This window comes from Ictalurus furcatus, chromosome 3, assembly GCF_023375685.1.
Source record: "Ictalurus furcatus strain D&B chromosome 3, Billie_1.0, whole genome shotgun sequence".
NCBI classification, from domain to species: Eukaryota; Metazoa; Chordata; class Actinopteri; order Siluriformes; family Ictaluridae; genus Ictalurus; species Ictalurus furcatus.
Genome location: NC_071257.1, coordinates 2,938,190 through 2,961,550, shown reverse-complemented (window position 1 = coordinate 2,961,550; position 23,361 = coordinate 2,938,190). Strand labels below are relative to the sequence as shown.

The window sequence follows — 23,361 nt, the reverse complement described above, 5'->3', positions numbered from 1 at the left end:
ACCAGCCAAAAGGTAGAAGAGAACCCACAGCGGCTGGAACACCGCGGTTGACATGAACTCTAACCACTATACCACACCTACTTTGGAAATTTGTCCTCATAAATCACTTCATGAGGATGCAGCAATTTTTAGTCTTAAACAAGCCTAAAAGGTAGACAAGAACCCTCACCTTCAGGAACACCATCCTTGGCGTGAACTCTAACCACTACACCACACTTGCATTAGAATTTTTGTCATCATAAATCACTTCATGAGGATGCTGCAATTTTTAGTCTTAAACCAGCCAAAAGGTAGAAGAGAACTCGCATCTATCTATCTATCTATCTTTATGTATGTGTGTATGTTATTATTATTATCTATATATCTATATATATATATGTGTGTTATTATTGTATATGTTATTATTGTTAATATTGTTATTATTGTTATTATTTTATTACTATAGTGTATTATACTACATTACACTATACTGTATTATATTATAGTTTTGTACTATACTATGCTATACTGTATTATACTACACTACTTTATTATTTCAATAAAAAATTATTTTCATGTAGATTTGCATAACCCTTGCTTTTTTGGTGCAGGCTCACAGCCTGTATTGGGAATAAAACCCCTGGTTATCCAGTACCTGTGCACCAGACTCACCCCCACACCTAACCAACTGAGCCACTGGTAATAAATAAAAAGCTCTTCCGTTAAACATATTTATCCTTTTTAACTGTCACCAAAGGAGGGGGGAAAAAATCCCAAAGAGGGACTTGAATCACCAACTTCAACAATGCAAGGCAAGCACATTCCCGGAGAGCCACAAACTCTTAAAGGAAGTTTTTCGTTCAGCATATTTATCATTCAAACACTTAAACAGTCACCCAAAAGGGGTAAAGGAGCAAGGAAAGACTTGAACCAGCAACCTCAGGTATAAGAGACAAGCACTTTCCCACAGAGCCACAAAGCCTGGCATGAAGAGTTTTTTTGAAGACCTTGCTGAAGACTTAACAGACTATACTAACTAATCTTTATACTGTACGACCATGATTAATTTAAGTCTTGTTAAGGATGTGACCTAAGGCATGACTGAGAGAGACTGTTCTGTATGTGTAGCAGTGGCTCAGTAGGCAGGTAAGGGTTGGTCTTGATATAATAACCATGATTCGTGGCTTGGGTAAGGTGGTCTCTTAACGCCTGAAATATACGCCTTTGTTTAAAAGACATGTTTGTGTGAGATGGTTGGAAGATAAATGCCTCTACACAAGTGTAGTTCACTGATGCAACCAGTGGGTCTGTGAAGCAGTTTTGACTTTGTACCGCAAGACACACAGGCTCGAGACCCCCTGCAGCGGAACTGACAACAATCTGTGTCTATTCTCACTTTTTTCCACTTCTGTTGTATTCTTAAGTGCCTTCATGAAAAGTTCATTCTTCATGTAACAGGTTATGATATGCAAATGACCACGAATATGCAATAATGACTACACAACATCTCTAAGAAAACATCCATTTAACATTATGAGGAGTCTTCAGCGTCAGCTCTTTGTTCATATTCCAGTATGGTAAAGTCTTAAGGACAGAGAAGGTTGTATTTTCTCAATGACAAGCTATTTTTTATAATATTAACTTCAAAAGAAATAAAATGTGAAAAATAAAAGAAAGAGCCTAGTGAGGGGATGACTGTTTACAGCTGCCACGATGTAACGAATAACAAAAACTAACCTGATTGGTGGGCGTTGCACAATATTATACCTGACTAGAAAAAGCTAGCTATGTTACGTTTGCACGATTTGGCAAACTTCCGAGGAATAAAACACTTCAAGACATGCTGTTAAATAAGAAAATAAAACATCGGCATGGCAGCAGGAACGTCGGTTTGCGTTTGCACTCTGGGGTTGATTATTTTCCTATAAAAGCATGTCAAGTGTTTTACTCCTTACGTAACAGATCCCTTAACTGAAGAAAAACCATTTCACAGGTCCGAAATAAAAAGTGTAAATAATTATCATAATCTTGTACACTAACATTTACATCAGCTCCAACTTTTGCTTGCACAATCCACCCGAACTCAAATGTAACCCGTGGGCTTACACAGCACAAAGATGTTATTGACCAGATCTGCTGAAATTAAACCACATCTCTAACATTTTATTGACAGATAAATACTTCAGATCGATATACATCATATTCCGTTAACATAAATGGACGTTCATCTTAAAACACCAGGGGCTGCGTAGCCCATTTTAACTACTAGTCCATAATTTACACTAGATCAAAGTGTTTTAATGCTTTTTGGCACAAAAGGTGTGTTATTGTAATTTGTAAAATAGGTATGTATATGTAATTTCTATCTTCTAGGTGCCCACAGATTGTATATTCAGTGTGCCCCAACCCCCCAAAAAAAGCACAAAGTTGAATTTAATAGTTTAATGTCTCATTTGTACAGTTTTCTTCACTTCATTTCACTTTAGAAACTATTTATAGCACAGAAAAAAAACCACACAAAACCTCCCACCTGTTTGATATCCACTCGTCTTCTTCCAAATTAAACCACTTTACATCTGAAACAAAACACGCCTGATGAATCCACTATTTTCACATTTCCTCCCCATATGAAAAGACTATTTACAGTATATACACAGTCTATTTACACAGCACTAATAAACTCCACCACTAGAGGATCAGCGCTTTTTAGTGGAAACCGACTTGACAGGGATCCACTGTCCGTATGGCATCCTGTTCCCCACACGGTCTGCTCTGGACGTTACCTTACTCTCTGTAACGTGAAGCGTCGGGCTGCTTGATGGCTTGGCGACAGCGTTCTGAGGACAGAAGGAAATTTAAATTAGATAAATCAGCAAACTATATTTATCGTCCAATGGCATTTTCAGCTCCCTGTTAGTAAATGAGACCTTTTAGCTTTGCTCATGTTCGACGCGTGCAAATCGAACTGAATGCACGTTGTGACGACATCATGACGCACCCTGGCTCAAATCTGCAGTAATTTTGAAAACTTGCAAGACCCTCTGAACATTGCAGAGTTTGTCTGAATTTGTCTTAATTTCTGCGATCGTGAAATCAAGTTGCTCTATACTTACACTGATACTGAAGTTAATAGTTTTTCTTGCTGGAGATGTTCTAGAAATCTCAACATCTGCCTTGCCTTCATCCTAAAGAAATGAAAAGAAGAGACAATTATATTAATGCTAATACATTTCATCGTTCTTTTCTAACTAAACGTTTTACATGCATTAAGAAACAAGGAAACCAAGTCTACTTATAGTGACTTTGGCATTGTAGTGCATATGTTTCTACCCATCTCTCCCAAGCGCTTGTGCTGCAGTTAGAGAGAAAGTAAACAAAAAGGTATAAAAGCAGAGTTCATAAAATAAAGCAAACAATGCTAAATAAAGATGCAATAAATGTAATTTTTTTTTGTGCCAAACCCAGATCCAGCGCTATGTGCGCAGACTTGTCTTTGGTATACGAGGGTGCTTCTGATTAAAGGCCCCCTAATAGCCGGTCCGTACGCCTGAGGTTCTTCAGACACACAGAACCTTTGAAGTCTCTGGGATAAATAACAACGCACCCAGTTGAACCATCAACAAGCTCACATTAAAGTCCTATTGATAAAGGTATGTGCTCGGAGACAGGATCACCCGCCTCTTACTAAGTACAATATGAAAAACCTTCAAGTGCTGTATCAGTCAATATGGTACATGAGGAAAGTCTAGGACTAACGATATTTGCACTGACGTTACTTGACCTTTGCACATTACAAGATTTTAAACCGTCTTGAAAAATGGCGTCTCTCAAGTGAAATGATTTTCCACCTCTTTCTCCTACTCCAAACGGTGGAGGAGTGCAGACCACTGTCATGTGATCTACAGGAACAGAAATGATACAAACACAATGCAATTGAAGTGCTCCCGCAGACATTCACCAAGATATTGAAGAAAAAAAAAATGTAATCAAATAATTAATGTCTTGCATCTCACTTGCTCTTGTACGCACAGGGCCACACACACACACACACACACACGTATTGAACTGTTACCTAATCCAGACCAGACAGTATGTAGGTGGTCTATATTTTTTGTCTTCTTCACGATTCCATTACATCCATCGGCAAAAACAATCAGGTCTGAGGAGATAATTTACACGATGACCCAAGTTGTTTTAAGACAGGACTATATGACACTAAGATCAAATCCTAGCCAAAGATGAAACAGCCTCTCTCAAATGTGAAGTAGAGGCCTATATAATTTAGCACGTTTTAATCACATCTGTTAATAAGAGCAAAGGCCCTTTTCCCATTTTCAGATGGAAAAGTGGCAGACATTGCAGTACGTCACTGATTCCCGTTGATAGGAACGAGCACGTTCGCGCATACGGCACTCACCTGCGGCGGCACCGGGGCTGCTCTCACCCTTTTCTCTGTGTCGGACCCTAACGTCTTTTCCACTTGTTCCTCAATACACCTCACGCTGGCAGGCAGCGTCACCACCTCTACTCCCAGAATCTTCGATGCATTCTCTCTGGCAATGTTCAGAAGATCCATTTTGTCTGAGAAGAGACAATATGAAAACATTCATATACTTGAGAAACACTTTGGATTTGTTCAAATTAGCATTAGGTGCGTATTAGGTGTACCTTTCTGACTAAGCCGAACGGACCGCTCTGGAGATTTCGACCCGCGCCTGTAATATCTCCTCACGGGTGAAGGGGAGAATCGGCACCTGAACTTGCCAATGTAGGCACCTCTTGTTCTCCTGTAGCTTGAGGAGCGAGAGCGGGACCTCCTTGACCTCCTGTAATAACGTTCCCGGGAAGAAGAGCGGCTGATAGAGCGCGAGTATCTTCCTCGCCCGTAACGGGATGAGCGCCTGGGATAGGGGCTGCAAGAGCAAGATCGATGGCGATGACGACGGCAACGGGAACGACCTGAAGCTCGGCAGCAGCGCGGACGAGAACGTGAACGAGAGTGGGAGCTGCTGCTTGAAGACGAAGAGTAGCGTGATCCGTGGCGGTGTCGTCTCCGTGACCTGCGCGACACAGACGGGGATCTACTTCGATCACCGCTGGAGTAGGAACTATCACTATCACTACTACTACTACTACTACTGCTGCTGCTGCTGCTCCGTGAAGATCTGGACATCACTGAGGATTCCTGGTCAAAAACCAGACGCATTCCCTCGCCAAGACGACTCTGCTGGGTTTTAACCATATCTTCGTTGGTCATTGTCGTACCTGCAAAATGCATATAATTATTTTTTTAAGTCTCAAGAGTGTTGAAAAAGAAGCAAGAGTATGTGAAGATACTCAAGAAATCAATACATCCTATGAAATGTACTGGGAAATGAAAAAGTAGATTGTGGAAGGTGCTAGAACAGGGGTTCCAAAACCTTTCCAGGGCAAGGCCCCCCAAATGACATTAACATTTGACCAAGGCCCCCCTTTTGTAAGACGTCTTTAAACACATCTTTACATTACATTAGGAATTGATTGTGCGTGTGTGTGTGTTTGTGGTTGTCTGAGAGTGAGAATTAATTTTTCACACCAAATTGTTCGGGCTCCCCCTGGCGGCCCCCACTTTGAAAACCACTGTGCTAGAACATTCAGACCAAAATAGGTCACCTTATGTAACTCAAGCTCCTCCTACAGCGCTTACAAAACAGCAAACGATTAAAAAATACATACTTCTCTATTTAACAAAACAATGGCCAACTGTTCCATCTGATTACATTTAAATGCCACTACTATAAATCCCACACTAGATATATGTATTGTTTATCCATTAACGTACACATAAAACCTCACCGAGCAAAGTTTATCCGAGGACTTAATATTATTCTACACTAGTTGTCAACTTGTTTAGTGGTGACTTTAGACGTTAATTCGTCACTACTTTAATTTTATTTATTTTATTTTTTTTAATAGAGATGTGCGCTTTGTAGTTAGAGGTACGGCAAATAAACCGAGTTTTCTTTCGATAAATAAACCGCAGAGCAATGTGATTCATTTAATATATACAGGTTTATCATAGCGTTTTAAAACAGCACTGTGAAGATATTTTCCTTTTAGAATTAAGTCAAGGCGTAAAAACGTTAGTGAGTAACAGCTAAGGCTAGCACGACGGAAAATAGAGAAAGGTAACGCATATAATTTTTTTTTTTAAACAACAAATAAAATGACTTTAATACAACATTAACGCATTTTTACCTGAAGAAACAGAGTAAATCCTCGAAAAAAAAACCCAAGATAAAAGTTATATACGGTTTAAAGCTTCAACTGTCGCTGTGACTTCCACCGTCGCTGACTAGCTGTTAACAGGAATAACCGGAATAAGCCGGATAACGCAGAACCATGTTACGTCATCGAACAGACTGGAAATTTCCAGAAAGCTCCAGAAGCCCCGCCCCTCATATCACGTCACCGATATTAAAATCTTCTCAAAATCATTCTGTGAATTTGAATGTTAAAAATGCATTTGTTCATTTTATCTCAGATATAATTGAGTTATAAAGTATTTCTTTGAAAGTAGACGATAAAGACAAGTTATTGGTAAACATTTTCAGTAAAAAAAAAGGGTTCATCTGTTACTGCTGGAGTAAAAACTGAACGATAATGAAATATTTAAATTGTTTTTTAGTTGTAATAATTGCCATGCTCTGGAGAAATAAAAACAAAATATGGGGATGATGTGTAAAAAAAATTATGTACGTGTAAACGTTTAAATCAATTAACAGATTTTGAAGGTTTTCTGTAAACTGACGCAACCCCACAAAAATATATACTTTAAACAATACATCCATCCATTTTCTGTACAGCCTGGAGCTTATCCCAGGAGACTCGGGGCACGAGGTGGAGGACGCCTCGGACGGAGTGCACAATCACACACACGTTCACACACTATGGACAATTTAGAGCCTACAAAGCATGTGTTTGGACTGGGTGAGGTAACTGGCGTACCTGGAGGAAAATCCCAAAACACGGGGGAGAACATGCGAACTCTACGCACACAGAGTAGAGGCAGGGACTCGAGCCCCCAGCCACGGAGGTGCGAGACAAACATGTTCGGCTAAGCCACCGTGCCCCCCAGTTTATACAATTCATAATATGAAATGATTTTCTGTTCAAGGATTTAAAAAATATTTAAAATGACAAACGAGGTAAAGCATATATTAAGAGAAGAATGCAACACATGTCCAAGTTTTGCTTGTCAGATGTATTCTTTAATGAAGGAACAGTTTTTTTGATGCACAAAAATAGATGGGGGGAAAAATTAAAAAGGAAATGCAACACAACAAAATAAAACACAACACCTGCTTCAACTTAGCCAGAGTTTTCTGAGACCTTTTCTGTCCCTGGTCTCACCTCATCTTGTCCTCCGATGCATAAACCTGTTCTTTGTTCTCTCTTAATCTCAGCAAATTACCTTTTATACACTACATTATTTAACACATTTGTGGATTCATAACAGACATAAACCCTAACTGTCAAACCATATTGTAATCTATGTGCTCACTTTCATGATGTCTCAAGATGTCACTATGACATCTCAAGCTCAGGATGGCTGTTAAGGTTTGTTGTGAGACAAACACCCATAAATACAGATTCTTCTTGATGCTTAATAACGGTCATACATAATCATATCATGTCATATGAACCACACTTGATCAGAATAATAAACACACGGTATTAATAGGCATATGCCTACACTTAGTCAAAAGGCTAGTGTAAAGCAAACACTAAAATGTGTACTCTGGAAGGTGCTATTTTAATCCATTAATAATAATCCCAGTTGAATAACAACATGTTTGGCATTATTTTAGATAATGAATGCAATAATATATTCATATTCATGATATGTTAACTGCACATCCCAAATCCACCTTTCCCCCTACTGCCATTTGAAAAGTTGATTTGAAAACATTAAAAAAAAAAAAAAAACAATTACTGTATTATATAAACTCTACCAAAATTTGTCACCCATGTCACACCAACACCCTCAGAGAAATATGTTGAGTTAACAAAGATAGATTCCTCTTGTATTTAAACACAAAACAGTAATATTGCATAATAATACATTGGGGTATTTTCATAGAAAAAATCTCGAGCAATATGACTCGATGACTCCGAATAAGACCCAAATCTATTTAATTCAATCACAGACGAGATCAGTCTTATGGGGTACCCATAAAAATGCCAGCAATCCAGCTACCATTTAATACAATTTGAATAAATATTTTTGCTTATTCTCCACCAAAAACATTAATAACCTACTCCATAAACGGCTTTTAATATGTAATTCATGATTTCTAGCCTTGCTAAAACAGTCAATAAACGACGTTATAAAACATGATTGAAAAGATCTAGCGTAAACAAAGGACGTGACCCAAAAATAGCACAGCAGGCTGTTATTCAGTATCATTAAAGTACCATATGAAAGCTATTAATTAATAATAATATTTTATGGACTGTTCATTTCCACGTTGATGTCTTGAACATAATCTTGAAGTGTGAGAGTGAAGATCACCTATCAGTATGTTCTGTTTTCTTTGTATGCATTGTGTTCTGTAGAGGCCGTGGTGGCATAGTGCTGCTCCAGCTCTGTGAGCAGATCGCTGGCTTCTGGTCTTCCGTCAGGATTTTCACACAGCATTTGTTCAATTAGCTTGTGCTATTATAAAAAAAAATATGCGGGTAACAAAGTATTAGTGTTATATGGACAATTCTTACGCATATACAACTTTCTGCCTAAAAGTAAAAGCAATAGGACAGAACAAAACAGTCTGGAGACACGTGGTCGTATTTGGTGGCTTACACTACCACATCCTAACATGTCATTATTGTGAGCATGGGGCAACTTAAGTCCAAGTGTATACCCTAAAATTTCTTGATTTCAGAGTCGGGTCACATAGGTGCTTAAGTTATTTTTTTGGGCTTCCTATTCAGATTATTAAAATCACCTGCACTTATTTCTGAAGAAGAGAAAAGCCTTTTTTTAAATTCTGTCAAATGAAATATGATGCTACATAAAAGAAAGAGACAATTAGAAATTAAAAAGAAAAAAAAGACTAAAATGATTATACGAATGAGAAGATGGCAATCTTTGAAATAAATCTAAGAGGAGTCATTGCCAGTATATTGCAGTATGAATAGTCCTAGTTGTAATTATCACATCAATCACTGCAAAACTGTTTTATTATTCAGCAGCTTACAAAATAGCACTTGATCCAGCACAGCATATTATTTTGTGTTTTATTAATTTTTTTAATACTGCACACCAACAGTTACTCGTGCACACATCTTAATGAACAAGGTACAAAATCGAAATGTGTGTGCAGAATGTAGGCTTTTTGGACCTGTAAGTAAGCGTTGTTCCTAATTTTATGTATAAAACTTTGGTCCTCCACATAATGTTAATTATATGATTAATATGCTAATATGCCTCCTCGTGAAAAAAAATCTGCATGAATGTTTAAGGGGTGATACTATTTAATCGATTACTAGCGCCATAATTATGTACTTAACATTACATAGTTTTTGTGTGTGTGTGTGTGCGTGCATTTATAGCCCAAAAGATAAATTTCAGTATGACATATGGTAATTACATCACACTGTCAGCAAGTGGCACTGGATTTACTGCTGATAATGCTCCTGGCTCAAGCAGATATCGCACGAGACAACCAGATGTACTCCAAGAGCAGAATCATACGTAACTGAGACACGCCTCCATTTTACACAAAATCCACCCCAAACAATGCTTAAGTCTGTAGTTAGATCTGTGGTCTGAATACCAATGTGCACAATTCGGTAGTAAGTCCTCGTGCACGTATCTGAATACGGCCCACAGCGCACTACAAAGAATAACAACAAATTTCTAATAATGCTATAAAAAAATTATCAAATGGTGTAGTGAATTTGAAATGCCTTCTAAAGTATAAAAACATTTTTTTTTAAAAAACTTACGACAACTTACTTATGATTTGTACACTATGCGATATATGACCAAAATAACAAACATACTATCAAATAATACATAACACAAATGCCTCCTGAAAAGACAAGCGCTCACTTACTTCAAAATCAAACCTTTTGGAGAATTCTTCTGGAAATTTCTTACTTCGTATATCATCCCATTGCTAAAAATGACAGTGTGGAAAATGTTTCTTAGCTTTACTTTGTGATGATTTTTAGTAATTATTAACTGAACATTTGCATATTGAATGTATAATCTCACCAACCTTTTGTTTTTCGCTCTGTGTTGCAAAGCACCAAAGCAACTCAAAGTAAATAAGGCCCACAGCATAAATATCCACCTTTTTGCAATAGTCTCTGTTGTCTTGTCTCTGAGGCACATGAAAATAAAACCTACAGTGTACAATAGAGTCAACCAAATTTATTATGTGAATTTTGTGAATCAGTGACTAACCTGTTCCGGGCTCATATAAGAACGAGTCCCGGCTCTCTTAGTGCGTTCCAGTAGATTTCCATCATCATTTTCCTCTTCTTTGGTAACAAGTCCAAAATCTACCACCTTCACGTCTCCTTTATTATGCCCAAACATTATGTTTGCTGGCTGATTCAAATTAAGGAACAACTTGTGAGTCACTTGTAAATTAGAATCAGAAGATTTTATTTTAATGGAATGAAAGATAGAAGATGAAACTTAACACTATACAATGGCTTTCTTTTATTGTTAGCTTTGGTAGTGTTCTTTAAAGTGCAGTACTTTACTGAGAGGCCTACCTTCAGGTCCCTGTGGAAGAGCTTCTTTAAATGGACGTACTTCACTGCCTTCAAGACCTGCTTTATTATCTCTGCTGCTTCCTGCCTCCGTTCTGGGTATTTTTTAGGGTGATTGTTCCTTTCCTCAATCCACTCACGCAGAGTTTCTCCCTCACAGAATTCCATCTGAATGTAGAGGAAGTCTGATCCACTGCCAGAGCTAGAAACATTAGAAAAAATAAATAAATGAAAAACTGACCTCAACAAAATTATGTGGAATGTAAAACTGACTAATGGATAAACTCTTAGTGTAATGGCAATTAATGGTTTGTTTGTTTCTCTCTTTTTAATGCCTCAGATATCTAAAAAGTAATGATGAAATAAGGAATATTAGTTTACGATGAAGTGCTGCAAGTTTCTGATGCGTCATCTCTGTACTCAGTCTCTTCAGTCCACGACGTGTGGTAACGCACTATGTTAGGATGGACAAGACGAGACAAAGCGTTGACCTCTCTGCGAGCTTTCCTAGAGCACATACAATTTGTTTATGTGGAAGACAACAAATAAGTCATATACACTGCAAATTAAGGCATGTCAAAGTTTAACATGGTGAAAGCAGTAGAATGATCAGGTCTTATGTACTCACTCATCATACTTTACTATCTTGACAGCAAAGTTTTTATCTTCAAGCTCTCGTCTGGCCTTGAAAACACGACCAAAACCTCCTTTTCCAATTCGAGTTATTGACTCTCTATTGAACTCTTCTAAAAATCTACAGGAAAATAGAAATAGGCTATGATTTAGTGTTTGAATCTCATCAGAGCATTTTCAGAGAAATGAAACTGGTTTTATTTATCAGTTAAGAAACTGTTAAGAAAAAACTGTTAAGAAACTGATTTAAGAAAAATGTCAAAGAACATTCTTAGTCAAATACACAAATAATAGTTAAAGTATTAAACAGCTATAAAGACTAAGCCTTTCATATTTATTTTGATTTTAATTTTACTACAAATATTCCTATTATAAATATATAAATGAACAAACTCTATCCTACCGTATATAAAATATATAGAAAAAAATATTCTCATGCAGGATGGAGCAGTCAGATATGAAGCTTCTGTTCGTTATTTCTGTATATTACATCGGTCAAACACAAACACATGCACTGACACAGACAGGAGAAAAGTTTTTCTTTTCCGTCATAGCAATCCTAACCTATTACCACACAAATAAACAAAAAACAATAACAATATTTTTTCTTTAAGTATGTACACACAGACACAAAACTATACATAATTTAGGAATAATTTACCTTGATTTTGTTGGCTGTTGTTTGGAGATTGTGGTACTCTTTGTTGAGGGTTTTGCCATTTCGGGTGAATTAATATTGGATTGCTTGGAGGATTATGGGGAAAAACACACAGAAACGTGTGCATTTTAGAAAAACTGCCTATTAAAACTGTCTGGGCCTGTGTTCATGCTTCACTTATTGACAAAATAGTTTAAAGGTGGTGAAATGCACTGTGCTGAGTAGGATTTTAACATAATACCTTTTTATTGTTTACTGGTGAATTCTGAAAGACTGCAGCTAGTCTAAAAGAGGAGACAAAACATGTTTTTTAATTGTACTGTGTATACAATAAATGTTTTTTTTTTAATGCATGTGTCACTTACTGTCTTTTTGGTTTAACATCTAACGGTTGTGGTTCTGGTACCTTAAAAAAATTAAAATAAAATATACATACATTCTCATATATATATATATATATATATATATATATATATATATATATATATATATAAATTAAATACAAATTAACATATAATCACAATTAAATTAAAATATTATATATATTATTTTTTTCTATCTTCATATCACATGTGTGCAATTTTAGATATGTAAATGAATTTCATCCTAATGTAAATGCCTTAAACCATAGTTGAGTTTATTTATAAGATTACATGACTGTTACACAAATGGGCAGAGTAGGCATTTGATCAAATTTAACCCATAAAAGAGCTGTCCATTATGACTGACCAGTCAGTGTAAACATTTGAATATAGGAAATGGGGTATAAAATTACTCATTACAACATAAAACATATGTATTTTCTTTGCTCAGTGTTCTACGCATGGTGTGCCTTACACCAGATTATTGCTTTTGTGTGTGCTTTTAACTACAGTATATGCATAGTCAAGATGGTCGCCATGTGTATCCTGACCCTAGTATTACTAGAACTACCACACATGATGTACTTACAGAAGATGTGCTTTTGAAGACAATAGACTCAGATTTACTATCATTTTTAGAAATCTTCTGCGACGAGCTGACACCGTCTGCTGACTCGCTAGATACAGAAATAAAAACCCACAAAACACTGGTAGTATTAACGTTTCTAACGTTTCTTCAAGAATGGTTCTTCTTGAATAGGTACCATGTCACCAAGTAACAGTTTTGTTTCAACCTTACCTCATTGAGGATGGTGATGAAACCTGCAAAAAAAAAAAATTAAGTTAAATTTTACTCTGGGAAAGGATCCCTGTCCAAAATTAAAATGAAATGAACACAAACAAATTTACCTGACTGCTGAAATCAGAGTCATGAAGTTCACTCCAGGCTAGCTGAGCTGCTTTTTGTTTTGCCTCTTTCGCAGTCTTTCCACATGCTTCAGGATATTCTTTGCCACTTATAATGAACTTGTATACAAATCTAGCAGAAAAAAAGTTTGCAGTCATACTGGATATATTCAAGCACAAGAAATGTATTCCAAAGACAATATTACTAAATACTCACTGAGGATCATGTGCAGGCCCTCTTCGCTCCACGATTTTGAAATCGACTACTTGTTTAGATTTTTGGCAGTAATCATTAAGGAGCCCTATGAAATTCTTGTCTGCTGTTGTGTTCTCAGTATCTACAGGTGAGCTCCGCTTTAGACCGGTGCTGGGTCAAGACAATAAGACAGAAAGACAATAGGATATCTGTTCTAACTAGGGTTGTCACGAGAACCGATACTTCGGTACCAAGTCGATACCGACATTCTTTAAACGTGACGGTACTTGTTTTTCTGAGGTAGCCTTGGAACCGTTTCTAATGGAGGTACCGAGGTTGCGATTCTTCCGGACCTGATGGGGGCAGCAAATACGCGCAAGTGTTTTAGTCGGTCCACAAGTGGTGAAGAAGAACAACAACAACTACAAGCACACGGGAAAAACCACAGAACTTTAGCTCCGCCCCGACTCGTTGAGAGGAAATGTGGTATGGAATATGTAAATACTTCACATTCGAGGCGGATGACGACAAACATATAATTGATGCTTTGAAGCTGGTGTGTAACTGATGCGATCGTTCATTTCAAACAAAGCGAGGAAACACCTGGAATTTGGCGAAGCACCTGAAAGTTGGTCCTATACTATGTTTGTTTGAGGCAGCTGGTTTGTGGCCATGAAACCAGCTAACGTTATGCTCCATGTAATGTCTCGATACAGACTACAAGATTTTTGGTATCGTGACATCCCTACTTCCCACTCTTTATAAGGGTTTTAAATGTTGGCTGTCAGGACGGGCATTTCCCCTGCTGAAGAATTGAAACGGTCTAGATTTATTATCTAAATGTTGAGTAGCCTGTACTATTATACATTTTAATAAAAAAAAGGGGGTGGATTTCTACAGGGTCTTCCTACTGTACTTCCTATATTTCAGGAAATGAAGTCTTCAGATTGGTATTTTTATACCACATCGTGGTATCGACTTTGGTATCGCCTATCGTGTACTTTTGGTGGTATCGGTACCGACTACTAGATTTTTGGTATCGTGACATCCCTAGTTCTAACATTAATTAGCAGGATTTTGCGCCAATTCTCACTGGTGTAATGTGATGTAAAGTGTTTAGACAAAGTGATGGTTGATTTGTACAACCCCAATTCCATAAAAGTTGGGACGCTGTGTAAAATGTAAATAAAAACAGAATGCAATGATTTGCAAATCTTATAAACCCATATGTTATTCACAACAGAACATAGAAAACATATCAAATGTTTAAACTTAGTAAATGTACCATTTTAAGGAAAAAATAAGGTGATTTTTAATTCCATCCCATCTTTACTTCTGAGAGACTCTGCCCCTCTAAGATGCCTCTTTTATACCCGATCATGTTACTGACGTGTTGTCAGTTAACCTAATTAGTTGCAAAATGTTCCTCCAGATGTTTCTTTTTAGTAACACTTACTTTTCCAGCCTTTTGTTGCCCCATCCCAACTTTTTTGAGACATGTTGCAGCCATCAAATTGAAAATTACCTTATTCTTTTTCTTAAAATGGTACATTTTACATCCCAACTTTTTTGGAACTGGGGTTGTAACTGGCTTCCATGAAGAGAGCATGTAGTGAAACTTTTTTTAAAAAAATCCATTCAACCAAAATCGTGCACCTACTCGAGAACAGTTAACATATTACACTGTAACAGTGTCTTACCCGAGGTTTTGGATATCAGTAGTTTCTTCCCCGTTGCCGTTTTCATCAATGACCTTTAATATGAAATGGATTTGATTTATCAAAACAGCCCAAAAAGTTTCAACGGCATATTAGCCAAAACATTACATCTCTTACTTGCTCTTTTTCCTGTTCTGTAAGAAGCTCATAAACAAGTTTTGCTGCTGCCTCCTTGGCCTCTTTCTTGCTGTTGCCAGTAGCTTCAGGGAATTCTTTATCCCCACAGACATAATTACAAACATAACGGCACATTCTACACAGAAAAAAACTCACAATTAAAAATCTCCTAGTGTTCAGTTATTAAACAAGGAATGTCTCTAAACAATTGATACTTGCTGGATGTTAGAGCCTTGACTCATCTTGGTGGTTTCCTTAGGTTTGAAAGGTAGTCTTTCCTTATGAGAGTATTCATTCAACCAGCAGATGAAGTTAGCTTGAGTAACAGGTAAGACACTGGCAGAAGAGTTCAAAATTGTCTCCTGCAAAAAAAAAAGCATTACAACATGGTTCAATCACATTACAGTATCATTAGTCCCCTACACACAAAGTACATCAGGCAGGATGTACTGTACGGACTTAAGAACAGAATGAAATAGCCATAACAGCCATAACAGTGTAATAACATAACGCCTTCTACCATAAGAGCTTCAAAGAATAAGGATAAACTCATTCGCGTGAACCAACTGGAGTCGAGAGACCATTTTAGAGTAGTGAACGGAAAAACAGACACTACACTCTCCCAGCTACATTGTGTGCATATTTCTGATGTTCATTCATTTTCAGTAAGCACTTTTTCTTCGTCAGGATCAAGGTGGATCCAGAGCACAGTAAGATAGGAAAACTTGGCCCGAGGCAGGAATACACCATAGAAGGGTCTATCACTGAGCACCATGCACACACACATTCACACACCCAATCACTCCTAGGGACAATGTTTTTAACGTAACATGTTTTGTGAGGTGGGAGGAAACAGGAGAACATGGAGGAAACCTCACATGCAGAGAGTAAACCAAACTCAGGATCAAACCGGGGACACTTGCTGCACCACCCAATTTTGATGTGTAGTTCAATACGTCCAGAATTTCTGGCTGTGAAAACACATTGTACCTGTCCATTAATTTTAGTGGAGCTGGTGAGAATTAGAGGGAAACACGGTGGTGCAGTACGGTAGTGTTTAAAATTTTTAAGAGATCTCCATGTTTTCAGTAGCCTGGTATGACAATTTTTTAGTATGATGTAAAAAAAAAAAAAAAAAAAGTCTTAGATGTCTTTTAATAAACACAGATGTGTTCAAGCAAAAAATACCACCAAATTCTGTAAGTGCAGTGGGAAAAGAAAAACATGTTCGTACTGTATTAACCGGTTCATCATTTTCCAAAACTCTGAAGGCATTCTTTGCAGCATTTTGCTTGGCTTCTTTCTTGTTTCGTCCAACTCCTTCAGGATAGCTCCTATCATTCATCACTACCCTCATAGTGAACCTAGGACACGATCAAACAACTTAAAGTCAGAAAATCTGGACATTTAATGCTGGTACGAGAAATCTGAAGTATGAGTTTGTATTCAGATGGTTTTTTACACATTCATTTTCACACGACTCCTACAAATAGACACACACACACACACACACACACCTATTTTACTTAGCACAGCAGTGAGTAAATATGACTAGACATTTACTATTAAATTCAGAGAAAAGATTACACCATCTACATGAATTATGTGATGTTTACATTACATGCACATGCAGAATATGGTTCAGAATTATACTTACGTTTTAATGTGATCTGGTCCAACAGTCTGCACTAGATCAAAACGCACAGTCCAGCCTTTTTTTTGTGCACGTTCATTAAGCAAACCAACATAATTTGTTTGCCCGGCGTCCATTTAGAAGATATGAAACAACCCAGATTTCTGAAACAGAAAATAGTACATACGTTCAGGTTGTTTATAGACAATTTATAATTATATTTAACACTCAGAAATGCATTTAAAAAAAAAAAAAACCTACTTCCCGGCCCGTTGGTTAGATGTAAACACAACCAGCTGTGCTTTACCCCTAAACTCGCGTGTATTGCTTTCGTTTTATGTGGAAGAAACGAGTTTAAGTTTCGATTGTCAGATCCTGCGTTGAAACGGACGTGCTCCAGGGTGACCAATCAGATTTTACGCAGGACCTGGGTAGGAGATGACGCAAACGCGTAGAAACAGGAAGTAGTGATTTTTATAATGAAACAATTCATTCTCATACTTGCAGGAATTATTTTTCAAACAAATTTACTTCATTTAAATTTTTATTTTTAGTTTCATTTCATTAGTGGAGAGGAATGTAGTTTTATTTTTGGTAAAAATTTATAATAATTTAAAACGCTAATAAATAAAAACACTAATAATTTTGGTAAAAATAATATGATAATTTGACATTCAAAAACCCTTCCCCTGTTTTTGGTTTCTTAAAACTTGGGCTTTTTGTATCTTTATTGTTAATGAAAGCAAAAACAAAAAACAAAAAAAAGCTTCACACTTCTCACAAAAAGAAAATATGACTTACTGTGAGATACCGTACCTCATATAAATACTCGGAATAATTTTTATTCACCATATACATTTATCACCATTTTCATATACAAGTATTGCACCTAATATACAAATATTACACCATAAGCAGAAATTGTAGGCTCAGTTGTAACTGACATTACAGTGGAGGTAGAAATAGCAGCTGGATACAGTTCAAGGTGCATTAAATTGAGTGGAACAATTCCATCCATCGATTTTCTATACTGTTTATCCTACTGGGTCACGGGAAACCTGGAGCCTATCCCAGGGAGCATCGGGCACAAGGCGGTGTACACCCCGGACAGGGTGCCAGCCAATCGCAGATTCTTGGTTGAATATTTCTTTATTTATTACAACCTTGAATATGTTGTTTTATCCCAAAGTACTCAGTATTCTTATGCTGTATATCTAGATATCAATGAGATGTTTAAAACATCCAGCTGATACACTCGCACCAGCACCAAACACACTATGATGCCACTGTGATGTTAATGCCACTGCTGTGCTGAGCATACTGTAGTTGACCACCCAACTAATATTTGGTCAGTGGTGGTCCTTTTCATTATATGAAAAGGATACATTTTTCATAGTAACAGTAATTGTATATCTACAAAGTGAACCTATATGACATGTGTTTGAGGTAAAATGGCCAATCAGTAAAGGCCAGTGTAAGCCAGGTGTATTTACTGTTTATTACACTGGGATGAAAAAAATATTTTTGATAAACTGAGGCTAAGAGCAATTGAGATGATGTAACTTTGATGCATGTAGTAATTGTACATGTACAAAGTGCACCTTTATGGCAGGTGCTCTCCTGATAAAATAGTCAATTAGTCTCTGTGTGTGTGTGTGTGTGTGTGTGTGGTGAGAATTAATGTGGAGAATAAATAATTATTGACTAAATGAAGTAATAACCAAAATATAGTTCAAAGGTGCCGGTTCTCTTGCATGTCTTCTCAGTTATGGTTATCAGATCACATTTAAATGTAGCCTACTCATCACTAGTAAATTACCAAATAAAACAAACACACACTGACTCATGGTTCTGGCAGTTTCTTAGCATACAGGTTCCCAATCCAGGTCCTAACCCACAACCTATCCTGCACATTTTAGTGTTTTCTCTGTTCTAACACACCCAAATCCACTCAGCCAGGCTTGCTATAAAGCTGATTAGTTGAATCGGGTGTGTTTGGAGCAGGAAAGAGAAAAAAAGCACTCAAGGAGCAGGGCAGGGAATCTGTGTTTTAGTGTGCTGGTATGAAGAGAATCAGATTAATGTGCATGTTGTCTAAGTAAACAATCTAGCCCTTTCTGAGATAGCATGATAAGCATGTGCTGTAAATGTAAACATTGGAACTTTGGCCCTACGTGTGACAGTGATCCGGCTCTTTTGAGTAAGTCAGGTCATTTGATTCAGATCACCAAATAAGTCTTGATTAGGCAACACCCACACGATTAATTGCGATTTCCTTCCTAAACAGTTAAAAAGTTTGAGACACTCTGAGCAGGGATTGTTGAAAACGTTCCGTGTAAATTAACACGGCTCATATACTGCACGTGAGTCGGCTCGCCTAAAAGATCCGATTCCGTCCGAAAACGACACATCGCGAACGGTTGCGCGTTGTATCGCGAGATTTCGCAGCCAGTCGCGTACTCGTTCCCTTTGTACAGAGATAAATCGCTTACAGCACCGTGACCGTGCAGTTTATTTACCTGTTAAATAGACTCGACGTCTGCTAGTTTTGAAGTGATCGCGGAGAGAGGTTTTACCTGGAGCGTGTAACGATGGAGATTTTAGACATCCTCCCTGCCAACTTCGGCTACGTGATTCTGACTTACTTCTACAGCTGGGTCATGTTGACTTACCTCGGCGTTAACGTCGGACGTGCACGGAAGAAGTACGACGTGAAGGTAAACTTTACAAAGCAAAGTTGACTTCAGAATGTTTAGCACTACTTCTTATGAAAAAAAGTGCTGTATGTGGGGTTTTTTTTGTTGTTGTTGTTGTTGTTTTTGCTATAGAGCTACCACAACTAGCGCGTGCTATCAGACCCTGCACCGTTTGTTTACCTGTCAGTTCCACCCTAGCTCATTAGCAGTAGCATAACAACTATTTACACATATTAAAGTTCATAAAAGTGCTGTTACTCATCCTCGACATGATTTGAAGGACTATCTCAAGCAGTTTAATCTTTCTGTGACGTTATTAGGAATCATTCTGTGTCGTTTTTCTGTGTTACTTAGATAATTAAATGTAAAATTTAGGAAAGGTAAAGCGTCCGCTCCCGAATTGGCGGGAAGTTTGAACGAGATTGTGTAATATCGCGATATTTAACTACCTCAAAACGATTAATACTGGATTATACTGGTTATTACTAGATTGCACTGGTTATTTCTGCATAAAGCTTGAATAATACTGATTACACTTTGCTAACTCTGGTGGTCTATCAATATAAAGACAAGAAACAAAACCATATTCGTTCTGTAAAGGCATATTTTACTTTTTAAAAAATTTATATGAAAGGCCCACACGGTGTGTGTGTGTGTGTGTGTGTGTGTGTGTTTCAATCCGAAAATGTTGAACAAGATCCGCAAAAACACGATACAGTGGCTGAGAAAATGTGTTTGGTGAACATAATAGAGAGAGTGCACATGTAAAGAATAGCTTGTAAATAATTCATATAGTTGGAATAAATTCTTTTTAGAAATAGTTTTTAACGATTCATTTGACACTGCATGCAAAGTTCCAGGTCGATCTTCCAGAGTGGCGATTTTAAGGTGTTCCAGTGTTTCAGCTCGGAAAAACATGGATGCCCAGAGAAAAGTTCATATCTGTATGCCTAAGTCTCTGAAATTTGATAAACATATTACTAAGATCTACAGATGCACCGAAATGGAAATTCTTGGCCGAAGGCCGAATACCGAACACATTTTTTCGCGTTTTTTCCATTTATTTTACCATTTTCTGTGTCACAGTTATTGATGGGGATACAGTTGTCTGACCAAACCCCCCTGGCTTCACGATTTGTTTAAATTAGGTTCTCAGAATATTTTTAAAACTTTTAGTGAAGAAAAATTGTGACTGAAAAGACTCCTGAATAATAAACAATAAAAAATGTTTACATTTTGTCTGTATAAAACTAAATAATTTTTTTTTTTTTAAATGCTATGGAAAGAGGTTTAATATTGTAAATAATATGTAATACACCATATCTCAAAAAGAAACAAATCAATTTATAAATTCTCCCCAAAATTTGATGGAGTGTCTAACCTGGGGAAAATAGAGCTCCAAAGTTGGCTAAAATGCCAGACTTCCGCCTTTGACTTCCCGACTTCCATGTCGTTTGAAAGCTACTGAAAAGCTCTTTTCAACGGTTGCATAATTGCATAGATGCGTAATTAATAGATAATAATTCATTAATTATTTTGCATTGCGATGCATCGTGTTTCTTTGGATAGTACAGGTTTCGGTTGTATCAGTGCTGCGAAGGCTACTATTGCAGTAATGTCTTGATTTTTGTATACAAGGTTTTCACACTACACACTGTTAATATCTTTCAGGAATTTTTAAACGCTATCTCGTGTTGATGCGTTTAAACGTATTTCAAAGCAAGCAGTATTGTGTCGGTGGAAATTGTACGTTTTGTACGGTTTTCTAGTTTTAATTCTGTGTGTTTTTTATTTGATTTTGAGTACAGATTTGTCACGCTTGGGTCAAACGTACATTGTCTCGTTTGTGTTTTCAGTACCCCACTATGTACAGCGATAAGGACGACGTGTTTAACTGCATCCAGAGAGCTCATCAGAACACATTGGAGGTTTATCCACAGTGGCTGGTTTTCCAGACCATTGCTGCGCTAGTGTATCCCGTGAGTAGAGAACTCTTTGTATTCTGTTTTCCCAGACAAGCAAGTTATGTTCTGAGCTCGTAGTAAGTTGGTAGGCTGTTAGTTGATGTTTAACAGGGCTGATTAAAACAAACAGAGACGTTAAATCAAACAGAGATGTTGGGCAACAGGGAAGATTATAACCCTAGAGAAAGAAAATAAAGTTGGTCAGCAAAACCAGTATGCTAGAAAGAAATGATAAATAAAGTACATTAACCATAAAATTAGCATAAGCTGAATTCCCTGACAAGCAATGGGACTAAACCAAGCCTCGAGGAAGGAAGCAGATTAGATATCTTCCATGAAATATCTGTGATCATCTGTAGTGGGGGAAAAAAACATCCAGCTTCCTGTTTGTAAGGTACTGGAACTTTTATTCTCTCTCCTCTGTATGTAGACGGCGGCCGCTGTTCTGGGAGTTATCTGGGTGACCAGCAGGTTCTCCTACGCCTGGGGTTACTACACTGGCAGTAAGTCTTCTGGTTTTATTTGTTTTGTTAATCGCATGCTACTTTACAACAATTCTGTCTGTCTGTGTGACCAACTCTCTCAGTCTTAGTCTTCAAAAAACTGGTCAGGGTCGCGCTGGATCTGGAGTCTATCCAGGGAACACTAGGCATTAGGCAGGAGGGAATACACTCTGAAATTAGACATGCTTATTTACGCCGATGAGTAATTTAGTGTAGCCAATCTGACGTGTTTTTTGGGAGGTGGGAGGAAATTGGTGAACCCTGAGGAAACTCACGGAGAACATGCACAGAGAGTCTGACGGTAACCCGAGCTCAGGTTCGAATAGCAGACCCCGTAGCTATGAGGTGGCAGTGTGTATACAGATAAATAAATAATTCAGTAATGATCCAGAATTCGTATGAACTTCCAGACATTTCATATGACCTATGTTAAGATTAACAGGAAAAATTATGAAGGCACCCTATGTCATCCTAGATGTTTTGATTACTGTATGTTCTCACTGTTCTCTCTTCTTTCTTTTCAGACCCAGCCAAGAGGATGAACGGGGTGTACGGCTACATCGGCCTTTTCGGAGTGATCATCCTGTCCCTGTCTGTTGCTCTGCAACTGCTTGGCGTTATTTAAGAGCGTATAATTAAACTCTACTCTCAAACATAGCACTGACCAAGTTTTCGCTTCAAAGCATTTTTGTATATCCATTTCATAGTTTTGATAGTTATAATTCTCTACTGTTAAAGTTCATTTATCTGTAAACCTGTGAAAGCACTTAAATAACACTGACCATAATATGAATTTCTTCTTTAGACCTGTGAACGCTCATTCATACCACTAACCCAGCATTTAATTTCCAAAAGCATTAGCTTAACATTTTTATTTCTACATCTCATGGATTTGCAGAACACTGAGTTTTGTTTTTTACATTTCATTTGTCTTGTATTTCAGAATATTTCAGAATAAAAGCAGACATTTTTCATTTAAACTGTCTCGTTACATACTAAAAATGTGTGCATGTGGAGAAAACGATTATGCATTTCATTTTATGAAGATACTCCTTTGGCTAGTTTGGTTTATTACCTTTTCATGAGCATTTAGGCATTTAGTCTGTTTTATTTGGACATAATAGGATTTTATTTGTTAAATGAAGGAATTTATTTTAACGTCAAATGTTTTTCATGCAGAAAAAATACACTAATAATTGTAGATAACATATGCTGTCAAAATGGACAGT

At 37.3% G+C, this 23,361-nt stretch overlaps 3 protein-coding genes across 4 annotated transcripts; 1 reads left to right on the top strand and 2 right to left on the bottom strand.

The window, feature by feature from the left end:
* Window positions 1-2,406: 2,406 nt before the first annotated feature.
* rsrp1 (arginine/serine-rich protein 1) lies at window positions 2,407-6,362 on the bottom strand. 2 transcript variants are annotated; one of them, XM_053620390.1, is made up of 6 exons: window positions 6,217-6,362; window positions 4,648-5,244; window positions 4,397-4,560; window positions 3,093-3,164; window positions 2,646-2,816; window positions 2,407-2,555 (listed from the first exon to the last, which is right to left on the bottom strand). In XM_053620390.1, the coding sequence occupies exons 2-5, from the start codon at window positions 5,234-5,236 to the stop codon at window positions 2,676-2,678; spliced, it is 966 nt and encodes a 321-aa protein (XP_053476365.1). In that variant the 5' UTR covers window positions 5,237-5,244; window positions 6,217-6,362; the 3' UTR covers window positions 2,407-2,555; window positions 2,646-2,675. The 2 variants fall into 2 exon arrangements, with proteins under 2 accessions (XP_053476365.1, XP_053476364.1); XM_053620389.1 differs by having other exon boundaries at window positions 2,407-2,816.
* Window positions 6,363-7,207: 845 nt separating this feature from the next.
* eif2ak2 (eukaryotic translation initiation factor 2-alpha kinase 2) lies at window positions 7,208-17,327 on the bottom strand. The gene is made up of 20 exons (XM_053620386.1): window positions 17,231-17,327; window positions 16,994-17,133; window positions 16,571-16,700; window positions 15,556-15,698; window positions 15,337-15,472; window positions 15,202-15,254; window positions 13,523-13,672; window positions 13,309-13,438; window positions 13,199-13,221; window positions 12,989-13,076; window positions 12,403-12,443; window positions 12,279-12,321; window positions 12,041-12,123; window positions 11,375-11,500; window positions 11,128-11,253; window positions 10,750-10,948; window positions 10,433-10,579; window positions 10,245-10,349; window positions 10,080-10,142; window positions 7,208-8,677 (listed from the first exon to the last, which is right to left on the bottom strand). Exons 2-20 carry the CDS (start codon window positions 17,104-17,106, stop codon window positions 8,537-8,539), a joined length of 2,040 nt encoding a protein of 679 aa, XP_053476361.1. The 5' UTR covers window positions 17,107-17,133; window positions 17,231-17,327; the 3' UTR covers window positions 7,208-8,536.
* A 2,098-nt stretch (window positions 17,328-19,425) lies between these two features.
* mgst3b (microsomal glutathione S-transferase 3b) lies at window positions 19,426-23,112 on the top strand. The gene is made up of 4 exons (XM_053620385.1): window positions 19,426-19,686; window positions 21,522-21,644; window positions 22,060-22,132; window positions 22,657-23,112. Exons 1-4 carry the CDS (start codon window positions 19,561-19,563, stop codon window positions 22,755-22,757), a joined length of 423 nt encoding a protein of 140 aa, XP_053476360.1. The 5' UTR covers window positions 19,426-19,560; the 3' UTR covers window positions 22,758-23,112.
* Window positions 23,113-23,361: the final 249 nt, after the last annotated feature.